Source organism: Engraulis encrasicolus, chromosome 16 (genome assembly GCF_034702125.1).
Source record: "Engraulis encrasicolus isolate BLACKSEA-1 chromosome 16, IST_EnEncr_1.0, whole genome shotgun sequence".
Classification (NCBI taxonomy): domain Eukaryota; kingdom Metazoa; phylum Chordata; class Actinopteri; order Clupeiformes; family Engraulidae; genus Engraulis; species Engraulis encrasicolus.
This window is the reverse complement of record NC_085872.1, coordinates 33,620,088-33,632,618: the sequence shown is the minus strand read 5'-3', so window position 1 is coordinate 33,632,618 and position 12,531 is coordinate 33,620,088. Positions and strand designations below refer to the sequence as shown.

The 12,531-nt window shown below is 40.6% G+C and overlaps 2 protein-coding genes across 7 annotated transcripts in view; both read right to left on the bottom strand.

Annotated features, from left to right (window-relative positions):
• Positions 1-325: 325 nt before the first annotated feature.
• The window catches only part of LOC134465689 (protein TBATA-like), a 244,874-nt gene continuing 232,668 nt past the window's right edge, over positions 326-12,531 (bottom strand). The window contains exons 1-9 of one of the 3 annotated variants that reach the window (XM_063219490.1): positions 5,259-5,387; positions 5,074-5,147; positions 4,707-4,945; positions 4,354-4,575; positions 3,157-3,234; positions 2,199-2,272; positions 1,095-1,176; positions 805-967; positions 326-675 (exon numbers count right to left, since the gene is read on the bottom strand). In XM_063219490.1, coding sequence (XP_063075560.1) covers positions 456-675; positions 805-967; positions 1,095-1,176; positions 2,199-2,272; positions 3,157-3,234; positions 4,354-4,575; positions 4,707-4,945; positions 5,074-5,129 — 1,134 coding nt within the window. In that variant the 5' untranslated portion in view covers positions 5,130-5,147; positions 5,259-5,387 and the 3' untranslated portion in view covers positions 326-455. Of the gene's footprint in view, positions 676-804; positions 968-1,094; positions 1,177-2,198; positions 2,273-3,156; positions 3,235-4,353; positions 4,576-4,706; positions 4,946-5,073; positions 5,148-5,258; positions 5,388-12,531 lie in introns of those variants that run through there. The other 2 variants (XM_063219491.1, XM_063219492.1) reach the window with 2 other exon arrangements.
• Positions 7,251-12,531, bottom strand: part of micu3a (mitochondrial calcium uptake family, member 3a) — a 42,092-nt gene continuing 36,811 nt past the window's right edge. For 2 of the 4 annotated variants that reach the window (XM_063219413.1, XM_063219415.1), the window contains 4 exons: positions 9,864-9,972; positions 9,538-9,695; positions 8,927-8,991; positions 7,251-8,630 (listed from right to left, as the gene is read on the bottom strand). In XM_063219413.1, the coding sequence (XP_063075483.1) occupies positions 8,624-8,630; positions 8,927-8,991; positions 9,538-9,695; positions 9,864-9,972 (339 nt within the window). In that variant the 3' untranslated portion in view covers positions 7,251-8,623. Of the gene's footprint in view, positions 8,631-8,922; positions 8,992-9,537; positions 9,696-9,863; positions 9,973-12,531 lie in introns of all 4 variants that reach the window. The other 2 variants (XM_063219414.1, XM_063219416.1) reach the window with 1 other exon arrangement.

Genomic DNA, 12,531 nt, shown 5'->3' with positions numbered 1-12,531 from the left:
TATGACCATAACGTCAACTGATTTAGACGCCTAAATATGATTTTCAAAATAAATAACCGTTCAATAGATTTGCAATACCATTGCATGCAAAGAAATAGGCTATGCAATTATAATAGGCCTAAGTAGGCCTATACTCAAAAATGTGGTTGTTTTGATTAGTAGAAAGAAAATGGTCGAATGAAAGAAAACAAATAAACAAACAAACAAACAAACAGACAACATCATCAACAACAAAACAATATAAAATGTACATGTCACTCATCCCATGCAACCTTGCAGACAGGTTTTAAACAGTCTTTACAAGAGAAACAAACATAGACAGACACATAATGCTTTTGTTTGATGGGAAAGAATGTCTGGCATTTTACTGTTCATCTGTTATACATACAGTAGGGCCTAATAGTGTGACATAATAGAGAGTGCACACAGTAATTAGCCAGTCTTAAGATAAAGGTTCAGATGTCAGGGCTGTAAGTGGACCACTGCTCATGGAAGAGACTGCCGGCTGCAGGAGGCTGAGGGGTGGGTAGCCGCTTGGTGTAGCGCAGCACCAGCTTTTGGGGAGACTGGAGGTGGCACACAGCAGGGCTGGACAGGCTCCTCTCCACTGAACTAGTAACATGGTCTGTTAAATTTACTCGAGCAGGCCTATTTGAAATCATAGGTGATGGAGTGCTACGGAGAAAAAAAAAAGAGAAAATTGAATGAATTCAACCATTTGACAATCTACTGTGAAATGTTCAATAAATACATTCTGTTCATTCTTCTTGCCACTAGGAGGCAGCACTAATGAATGGTACCTACCTGAAGTGCTGAGCATCATCATCATCGTCCATGGGTGTTGATGGTATGGCAACTGCCAGCACCTGACTCTTCTCCTTCTCAATGGCTGATGTGTCAATGTTTGGTGACTGAGGCTGGTATTGTTCCATGACACCAGACAACAGGTTTGCCATATGGTCTTTCTCTGAAAATAACAGTTTTGTACAATTTTGGAAGTTCAAGTTCAATAACAATGAACTGAAGTTCTATGAAGTTCAATAACATTAAACTACAGCCGGGATAGAGACAGAGAGACAAATTGACAGGCTTACCTCTTTGGCCTGCAGTCAGCAGCCACATCTGCACCTCTCTGATGGACTTCACCTCCAGAATCTGACAGAGGATGTCTACAAGCTTGACACAGAACAGACAAGAAGCATTAAAGGAAAATCCTTGCTGTGTCACAAGCCAAGCATGCATGTACAGTCTAAAGAACACATTATGAATATGCGAAGGGTTCAGATGCAAAACCCCCTAAGTGCCTTTTCAGAAAATAATCTTAATTCATTTTTATTTAATACAAAGCTATCAAAATTGCATCTTCTTTTATTTTATTTATGTAATATAACTATTTATATTTATTATCAAGTACATGAATGTAAACCAAACCAACAAAAGGGTTTTCTAAAAATATAGAAGTGCAGGTCTTCAGAAATGGAGTTAGGGGGTTTTGCATCTGAACTCTTGTGTTTACATTCTATTTTTTGTTTATTTATTTTTTGTATCTTTTTTGACTTCATTTGATAGGACAGTGTGAGAGGTGGACAGGAAGCGAATTGGGAGAGAGACGGGGAGGGGTCGACAAAGGACCCGGGCCGGGAATCGAACCCGGGTCAGCTGCATGACAGGTGCCCTATTGGTTGGCCACTGCAGGGCAATACATTCCATTGTTTAAATCCATTTCTTCCAATATACTGTAGGCCTAACTTCTTATTTAAAGATGATTCAATTTAAGGCAACATTGGTTATTATCAAAATGATGTTATCCAAAGAAATGTAAGTTTTCAGCCAAAGTTGGCCAATGATGTTTCAGAAGTCTTTTTTAATGCTTTAACAACTTGTAACCGGACAGAAAGCACATTTGAATTCAGTTAGTCAACATTCACAAGTTAAAAACGCGCTCTCTGAAATAAAGGACGTAGACGGGCTCTCTGTAATGACATAAATCCAAATAAAATAGTGCAGATGCAGGACAAAAAATCAGCTATTTTCACCAGAACTGGTTTGAATACTGTGAATACTCCAGGTGGGAAACACGGCATACTTCAAATGCCAGGTAGCTACTACGGTGTCTGGGTCTTTTTAACTGACCCATCTCATCATTCACAGAAAACAACTTCTATTGAACTGATACTAGATTCCTGGTTGTCAGTTACCATGAGCTCTAACTTGTTCTCCTGGTCCTCTTCCACATTACCGCCAAGCCACGAGCTTCTACTGGGGGAGGGGCCTGTGGGTGGGATAACACTGAAACAGCTTACATTACAATCCAATTTTTCCTGTTGCTTTATGTGACGTTGAATGTGTATAGAGAGCCTGTATTTGCCTAACTTTCATGGTATTGAGGTTTAAATGATAAGTTCACTATTTTGAACATTTAGCCCATTTTCTGAGTTGCCTGTTATGCCTGCAATTCCTCATCAACTTTCTATATTTCCCTCCTATCCGTAATTTGCCAAATTTTGATTTTTATCTCAGACTACTTTGCAATGGCTGCCTATGGGCATGTCCGATTCTGTCCTTAAGACCACCCTAAACATCTGTTTTAAAAATGTGCAACTATCAAGTAGTTACAGTAATTGTGTTTACTGATATTACTAACGCATTTGATAGTGAAATATGGCTATGGGTATGGTTAAATAATACAAGACAGACCCCGGATTTTGTTCCAAAACTTATATGTATGGAATTAGTTATGGAATACCACCAATGAACACTATCTACCCCTTGGGGAGTTGGGCATTTTTGAAAACAAGGTGGGTTTTTTTTTTTTTTTAGTAAATCGGACAAGTCAATACACATCTATTCTAAAGCAGTCTGAGACAAAATTCAAATCTGCCAAATGACAAAGGCAACAGCAAACATAAAAAACACTCAGAAAAGGGGCTACATTTGCTAAATAGTGGACACATCCTTTGAATGTCATCTATTGTCAATACCACACTTGAAAGCAAGGATAGGGTAATATTCCATGAAGATTATTTTTCATTTACCGCTATGTTGTGAGTCTTATTACCTAGCCTTAATACTACTACTACTACTACCTCTACTACTACTAATAAAATATTAATAACATAATAATAATAAAAACCCAAGACAGGGCATGATACCGACCTCTAGAGCCCTTGCTTGGTAATAGAAGTCCAGCTTTCTCTATCAACTCCTTCAGTTCAGCTCTCCATGCATCTGTTACTAAAGAAAGAAGAGGTGCTGAAAACATGCTGTGAATGTTCTCATAACTCATTTTCTCCATAGCACCACTTCAGATGTTCTATTGGGTGTGGAAAGAGAAGCAATTGACATTCCATTGATATAAGTAAAAACAATGAAAAGACCTGACGTCAAGTCTCCACAAGCTTATCAAAAACATGGGAGTTGTACCACAATAGTTTCACTAAAACCCATATAATTTACAACATTTGACTTGATCGACCTTCCTGACCGACTGCCTGCTAAAGATTAGAGCTGCACATCACATGCTGTAACATGCAACCAAGGCAAGGCAAACCCAGGTTGCCAGACAACCAACAGATGTCTGCCCTGCTCTGTCAGGTCAGGTCAGGTCAGACAGGTCTGACCTCCCACTGTCTCTCAAGTCGATGGTTTTCAAGTAGGGGCCGAGGACTGGGACTAGGGGGCCGTGAGGGGGTGCTAGGGGGGCCGCGGCAGGTTGGTAGGAAAAGCATAGCAGAATTAACATTTAAAAAATCAATACATTAAATAAGTAATGTGCGCCAAAAAACTAAAAAAAATAAGCTTAACAATATTCCCATTAATTAAGAACTGCAATAATACAACTATTATTATGAAGTTATTATTTCATATATCCCAGTGGGCCTAGGACTAACAGACTGTCTCAAGTTACCTATCCCCAGGGCTGGACTGTCCATCTGGCATTTAAAAAAATAAAAATAAAATAAAAACATTTCTGAAAATTGAGGCCCACAAGGATGTGGGGCCCACAGGTGAGTCAGTTCTGCACCACTAATTATGAGGGGCCTCTTTAATCCAAAAGTGCTCAGGCCCTATTTCTTCCTCAGTTCAGCCCTGCCTATCCCACTCACTAGCAATACCTGGGCCTACTGTACTTTAAAAGGGTAGTAACAAAAATCTAACAGATTAGACAGGAAATGAGTGCGGAGAGAGACACAGGAAGGGATCAGCAAATCATCTGGGCCAGAATCAAACAGGTCACCAGCGTAGTTACTCAGTTCTCTACCAATAGGCCAATAACGAGCCATTTTTTAATGTAACTTCAACACAACTAAAACAACTCAAATCAAGCCTGAAGCTGAAGGATGCTAAACTCACGCAGTTTCAGTGTAGGTGTGTCCATCTGCTTCACAGGAAAAAACTGCAGGCCAGTGATGGTGTTGATGGGCATGGCACTGGTATTGGTACCAATAGCAGAGGTTGCAATCTTCCCATAGAGAATCAGGTTGCTCTCAGGGGTCAAAGGTCGTCCCAGGCACATTGTTGCCTGGCGCCCAAGTACCATGTCATTGACACAACACACAGGCTGCCCATAGATGCCTAAAGGAAGGGGTATTTTGTGGTGGTAAAGAAACAATGCTTTCAGTTACGTAAATAACAGTAGGTACCAGTTAACTGTCAAAATTAACTTACACCAAGACAAAGAAACAAATAAAGGTTTGTTCAATCACCCTTTATATGCTGCACTCTTTGGGTTTGTGGGTTGTTCCTGTTGAAGAAAGCACTGTGGCTGGGTGTACCGAATCGGTTACAGCCCCGGTGTACATGAGGCAGTGTGCCTGTGGCATTCATGGAAGACTGGATATCTTTCGTTTTGAAATCCACCACATTTTGCTCCTTGAAGGTGGGGGAAGCAGGAGGGGCGCAGCGCCCGTTGGGAATTCCCTGGCAGGGCACACACTTCCTCCCTCTGATAATACAAAACAGAGAGCGAGTATTTACGTATTTATCTTATACGGTCCATGTCAATGCAATAGTGTTCGAATGTCGTGGTTGTCTGAGAGCGCATAGCTAGGCCTATCACTGAACGCGGCTCACCCAAGGAGTTTGGTGAAATTGGAAGAAGTACTACTTTCGGAGATTGTCGGCTGCATTTTTTTTATGTGTTCCACCTACGAATTAAGGAATGTCAGAAACCCATGATTATTATTACAATCATTTTTTTATTATTATTAATAATAGTTTTCCATGTTTCCAAATAGGCCCTATCAGGCATCACCTACCTACCGATCTTCAGAGGTTTTCACGATTACCACATTGCCAAGACATCTCTCTGCCAATTCATCTTCTCATCACATGATAAATATCTTTAGAATTATTTAATTAGAACACCGAGTGCTTCTTGTCTTCTACTCCTGACGTGACAATAAGAGTCTGTTCGATGCAGCTTATGCCTGCTCTGCTGCCGCCCCCTAGGTGTCGTGTTGCAGCGATGCGAGCGCATCAGTAGGCCTACCAAGGGTAGAGTGCTCGGTGGGGAATCTAAATCCTCAAAGAATCAATGACATAACAATTGCCTATGAGTAAAGATGGGACGATATCTTGTTTTTGTAGGCGCTTACATTTTTCGTGAAATGTATTTAGGCCAATCCTTGTAGCCTATCATAATAGGCTAGGGTGGCAGCAGATACGTGGCAATTTGCAGAGTTGTATAAAATTACAGAGGTGGAAAGAGTACAGAAAATGTGTACTCAAGTAAAAGTATCTTTACTTCGCCTAAATTCTACTCAAGTACAAGTAAAAGTACCTATATAAAAATCTACTCAAGTAAAAGTAAAAAGTACTTCAATTAAAATGTAATTTGAGTAAAAGTTACTTAGTTACTTTTAATTAGCTTTCCTCTTGAGAATGTCATGTTTATTTTTCTTGGATATCGTCCTCCATAACCTCTATCTCTTGCTTGGCACCAGCCATCATCCAATACATTGATACAAGATAGTAAAATAGTGGAAATGCTGTGTGCCATCCTGCACAATCTTTCATTTCTGGCGGATTGTGGCATTATTGTGCATGGCATTTTGTCTCTCAGTCAATTTTTTTTACTCAGTACTCAGGCCAGGTTCCAGTGTAATTGAGTAAAGTACTTGGGTCAAAATGTACTCAAGTACAAGTAAAAGTATTAATTTAAAAATGTACTTAAAAAGTACAAAGTATTCATAAAAGCTACTCAAGTACAATATTGAGTAAAAGTAATAAGTTACTTTTCCACCCCTGATAAATTAGTGCACACAGATGTAATTACAACACTGTATTATATATAGTAAGTGTTGTAATTACACACACACACACACACACACACACACACACACACACACACACACACACACACACACACACACACACACACACACACACACACACACACACACACACACACACACACACACACACACACACACACACACACACACACACACACACACACACACACACACTGCATGAAGAATACTGCATGGTGAGCAGCATTATAATCTGTTAGTGGATATCTCTCTTAGGTAGTGGTGCAATGTAATTAGTAGGCCTATACATATTTCAGAGGGTCTGAAAGATTTTGTAGTCTTCCCAACTCTGCAAATGGACTGGGCAAATGGAATGGGCTTCAAACCTCTGAGGTATAGTAGACACTTTCTTAGCTAGATGGGGAAGACTCAAGTTTTTATTTTCACACCATTCAAACTTTGAACAATCACACTTCATTGCACATAATCTTGATGCCTTGCATGGCACTACCCTATATCAGTGGTGTAGTCTACGTAGAACGCAGGTGTACGGAGTATACCCACTTCAACATTTCTGGGGTTTCAGTATACCCACTTAAAATTGATTGATCCATTATTTAGAATAGCACAAATATATGCAGTATACCCACTTCCAAAAATGCTCCAATATACAGTATACCCACCACAAAAAAGTAGACTACACCACTGGCACTACCCTATATTATACATTACATTGTAATATATAACACTTCCATTACACCTTACACAGCTCTCGTAATCTGTGTAGGCCTAGACAATTCATTCTTGATATCAATATGTTAGTTTTGGTTATTTTTGTTACAGTATCTGTAGCGTATGTATCTGTATATGCATCATCATCCTCCTCCTCCTCCTCATCCTCCTCCACCTCATTATCATCATCATCGCCTTTAGGAGCATAGTTGCTGCATAGCTGCATAGTTTCTTCAACCATAAGAAATGACAAGAACACACAAATTGATTTATGCTGGGGACAGTTTATGTTATATTTTCTGTCAACATCCTTCTTGCTCTTACATATGATGTATTCAGAAACTTAATCTGGTATACATACAAATAAATAATGCATCATTTAAAATCATTACTATTAATAAATTTGAAGACATTTTGGTATTCAGGGACAAAATATAAGATGTAACAGTAGCTTGGAAGCATGACGGTGGAAATATCTGCTGTTCTTCACTATCATGCATATCCTGGGCAATATCAAATTAAATAACCTACTCTATAATTTATCTAGCCATCTTCATGTTAAATAAAAAAAAAATCTTTAAATGCTGATATAGTTCAGATTACAACATGCATGTATAAAATGGAATGTGTCAAACCAAAGATATTTCCAGTTTTTAGGATGGAGAAAATATGAACAACAATAAAACCTTCTTGATCACGTTGCGCTACATCATATTTTTCAGTAACATAATGTGTAATTTCACATACTGAAAACTATTTCAAAAGAAAACTTTATATATTTAAAAAATGTAAATATTTTGTGTTATTCTTGTTATATAAAGTGCCTAAAGGCAAAGGCTGAGACCAGAGTGAACTCAGATGATAAAATTCCATATTCCAAAGGACTCTCATAGGGGTTGCCTGGGTACAACTGGTCACTAGATTCTGTTTGTAACTGCATGCAAATGGTCAACAAAGGGAGATAGCTTTCATTTATACCCACATGCAATAGTCTACGGTATATTATCATTACTGTCCAGAGAATAAAACTATAAAACTTAACTGTTTATTATTCAATACTATTGTATCTGCTATAACAATGGCTGAAGGCAGTTCTCATATACTGCCTAGAAAGGGCCATGCATGTTTAAAACCTCATCTGTGGTGCAGAAAGATCTTAGTTTAAGACGTTGTCGTGTTTAACATGTGGTACACTGCTACTTGGCTACAAGTCTTACAGTGAGTGGAGTGTGCTACAACTTGTAACTTGGTTTGTTGTTTGCTTACACAAGCAACACAATTAAGCATGCTTTTTTTGCCTTCTTTGTAAAATCATACCCAGTTTCCCCTACAAAAAATACTAGTATTTCCAATCAACCTCATAAGTCTGTACAGCCGATATTCAAACTTATAATGTAAACTAGCCTTATTCTCTGTAGTGCAGTCTTTAAGTGTAAGTATTGCAGGCGTCTCAGTGTATTTCATGTGAGTTGTTTTGTGTCCCGTATGCTTGGTGTCCTCTGGCCTTTCATTCCTTCCCTTTTCAACTCCTCTCCCGCCATCTTAAGCCTTCTCCTCGAATCTCTTCCAGAGCTGGCGAACATGCTTCCCAGCTTCAGAACGAATGCACATGGAGAAGGAACCAGTAGTGTGGCTTTTCACCTAGTGAACATGGATCAAAGCAGAGAGCAGAGAGTCACATCACCTGCAGAGGGAGAACTACGGTCTTTCTTTAACATTAAAACCGCAACAGGCACCTGACAAATTATGTCGGTATGCGAAACAGAATGATTGAGGCACCGGCCAAAAGTGTTACTGGAAGTAAATTTCACTCTCATTAGTGGGTTTTTTGACAACATCAACTGAATTGCAGCCTTGTTTATTAACGTATAGCTGTAAGACTCAGAGCACCAACCTGGCACAGGCATCAAAAAGAACACAGAATATTGCACATTACTTATCTGGCAGCCAGCTCCTTCTTCAAACATGACCTAAAGGAAGTGAAATGCTCCACAGTCTTGTAGCCCTGGCACAGGATAGAGGAAAATCATGCAGAGAGGCAAAGGAGAGAGAGAGAGAGAGAGAGAGAGAGAGAGAGAGAGAGAGAGAGAGAGAGAGAGAGAGAGAGAGAGAGAGAGAGAGAGAGATAGAGATTAGTGGAATATAGTATGAAAATAAAGCCAAAACAGTGAGGCCAGGCAACATCCTAGGTTAGTTTAGGAGAGACAAGAGTCGCGGGCACATAAAGAGGAATATCAGGTGTATTTGTTACTTTATGCTTTTAGGACAGTGGTAGTAGATTAATTATCCTGCATAATGTAACAAACAATGCTTTAGTCATTCTCCACTAGGGGGCAGTAAAGCCCTGGCAATCATTTCTTCGAAGCCTTTCAGAGATCCATAGCAGAAAAAAAAGATCAAGTGTGTTCATTTTAAAAGGGAAAAAAAAATCGCATAAATACCCCGTGTTTATAATATATAAAATACATTTATACGTCAATATTATTAGACCTCTCTTGGTCCTCCTCTCCACTCTTTCTATCTCTCTGTCTATACAGTATATCTCTGTTACCCGTGATCCACGATGTAGACGGTCCTTCATGATGCCAATGAATTCTTTGTAGCTCAGCTGGTCATCATGGTCCACGTCAAAGATCTTAAAAATAGTGTTCACCAGGTGACGGGTCAGCTTCAGGCCCGTGGCCACATACACCGCTCTGGCAAATTCATCTGTGTTGTGAGGGAGATGGAAAAGAGACAATGGAAGTTTGCAGAAGGAGACATTTTACTTGTGTATAATTGAAAGCTTTTCTTTTTCTTAAAAAAAATAAGACAGATGTGCCTTGTGATGGCATGCTATGTGCATCCGAGGTGAACATTGACATATAATAGAAGTACCTTGTCCAATAGAGCGGCTGGCAAAGTTGTACATCTGCATTGCGATTGTGAAATCCTCCAGGTTGTTTAGAAACTGAAAGAATGACCTGAACTCCTCAAAGGTGATTCCCTGAGAAAAGCAAAGAAGAGAGAAAGACAAAAAGGAAATAAAAGGAAAAGAGAGGAAGACAGAGAAGGTATGCAGGAGTGTGCGTAAATGGGGAGAGAAATGAAAAGACATTTACTCACCAGACAAGCAGAAAGTGACACACTGTCTATGGCATGCCATCAGACAAGCATTACTTTGCATACATGCGTGTGTGAGCGTGCGTCTGTGTGTGTGGGAGTGTGTCAGCCCCGTGTTCACAACTCGCCCAAAAAAACGAAAACCAAAATACAAGATAGAACAGGCGTGACTCAGGCTCAAAGTGTCCAGTCTCCCAGCTGTGTGTGACGCGCTTTTTTTACGAGAACACTTAGCTCATGCATGTTCTCCCTACCATCGTAAGAGATGATGGCCCAGAGACACGCAGCCACTTATCTGCCCTAGGTTGCCTCACCTTAATGTCCAGACTCAGCTGCATGATGTAAGAACATGACACAAGTAACACAAGTAAAATAAAAACAAACAAACAAACAAACAAAAACACACACACACACACACACACAAAGACAAGAGGCTTGGGTCGTGCCCTCGATATGCCGTGCACTGACATCAATGACGGCGGTGGCGACAGAGGTCTTTTGTGGGGGTACCAGGCAATGTGTTCTCAGCTTTCTGATGGGGAGGATAGGGATGCTTCAGTGCACCTGTGGAGACCACCTCTACAATGAAAGAGTGCTCCGTTTATATACTTGGCTGGCTATTCATTGTGCTGGTAGTTAGTGAAGGGTTGTCTCCGCTCTACACATACGTCCTTTTTTTAAAAGAAACCGGTCTTGAGCACTGCACACATTCATACAGAACTTGAGGAGTAACAAACGCCCATGATCAGCCCATAGTGATATAGTGATGAGCTGGAAATCTGCCTTTCGACGCAGATAGTAGGCCCACAACTTACTGATCACTGTGGATTTATTTGACGGTTTATTGCTTAAAACAAGTCTAAAATACAACTTCAAACTCAGCTCACCTCGCGCAATATACGGAACAATCTTCCTCCCCAGAGATGATAACTACACTTTAACTCCTGCTTTTCCCCCTCCCTTACACAGGCTGTGTCAGGACGTTAAGATGGATGTGCAGTGCTGGCAACAGGGTCCAGCCTGAATAAGGGTGACAGAGGCGAGGGGAACCTGAGCGCCGAGCCCCTCTGTGTACTCTAGCAGGTCAGAGGTGTTAACAGAGAAGGAAGCATTTAACTTCCCTACCTGCTGTAGTTCAAGAGAGATAACACGTGTAATGATGGGTAAAATGCTTCAGACAAACACACCGATAGATGGACTGAGGCTTGTGTGTGCATAGTGGGGGTGGGGTAGGCGATGGTGTGGGGCGTGGACTACAATCACACACATTCTTTTCCACTCACACACATTCGCAAATGAAAATTGATGAGGGTATGTTCAAGCTAGTGACTATTCTGTTCCACATGTATTCTTATACACACAGATGGAGACACACACACACACACACACACACACACACACACACACACACACACACACACACACACACACACACACACACACACACACACACACACACACACACACACACACACACACACACAAAATGAACCTGATACCTCCAGTGCAAACAGGAGGACAGGGGAGCCCTGGGCCACAAGGCCTGGGCCTAAAGGAGTGCACTGAGGCATGCTGCCATCTCCGCTGGGGCCTTCCCAGCCACCCCTGGAGCACTCCACTCCACCGCAAGGCCAGACTCTCAGAGCTCCAAAGGACAACTGAGGAATGTAGTCTTTTGTCTCTTATTTTCTTTCTTACGATGTATCCTAAAGGAGGGCTGCCCTAAACTTAACCAGTCCACAGTGATTCATTTTCAGAGGGTGGCATGGAAGGAAACGCAGTGACCAGAACCAGAGATCTAAAGTCTAAAGAATGACTTGTGTCAAGAAAAATGATCCATCTTCACTACTTGAACATTTAGCATGTGCTTTTCAGAAGCTCTGAGGTCTCAATTTCTGCCCTCAGAATCAGACAAACTCAGAATCACACTGGCTCTGACGACTGATTTGATGTCATTTCCTGCTGATTTCATGCTGAATCAATGTGTCTGCAACTGTGATACTCATATCTACTTGAAACACAACAATTTCCCATTGTTATTGTAAGGCGGATGAAGTTCTGTGCAGTGGGACCCACTACTATCAGAGGCGACTACAACTGATCAGGGCATGACGTGGAATATCAAAAGCTAGAGGGACTACTGATATAAAACTGACAGCATCAGTTTCTGAACATTCTTTCCAAGGACGATGAAGTGTACACATAAACAAAGACAAACATGACGGGCATTGCCGTGTTGACAAACCTCTTGTCTCTTTTTTTTCCAGAGCATGAAAATAGAATTGATACACACAGTAAAAGGAAGACAGTAGAACGAATACCACAGTAACAAATAAGTCATGGCAGGTTTTCTGTTTCATTGGCTAATCTATACATATGTTCGTTATGCATAAACTGTGTCATCATCGATTATAAGGTATGATGTGTCAACAGAATGCCTCTC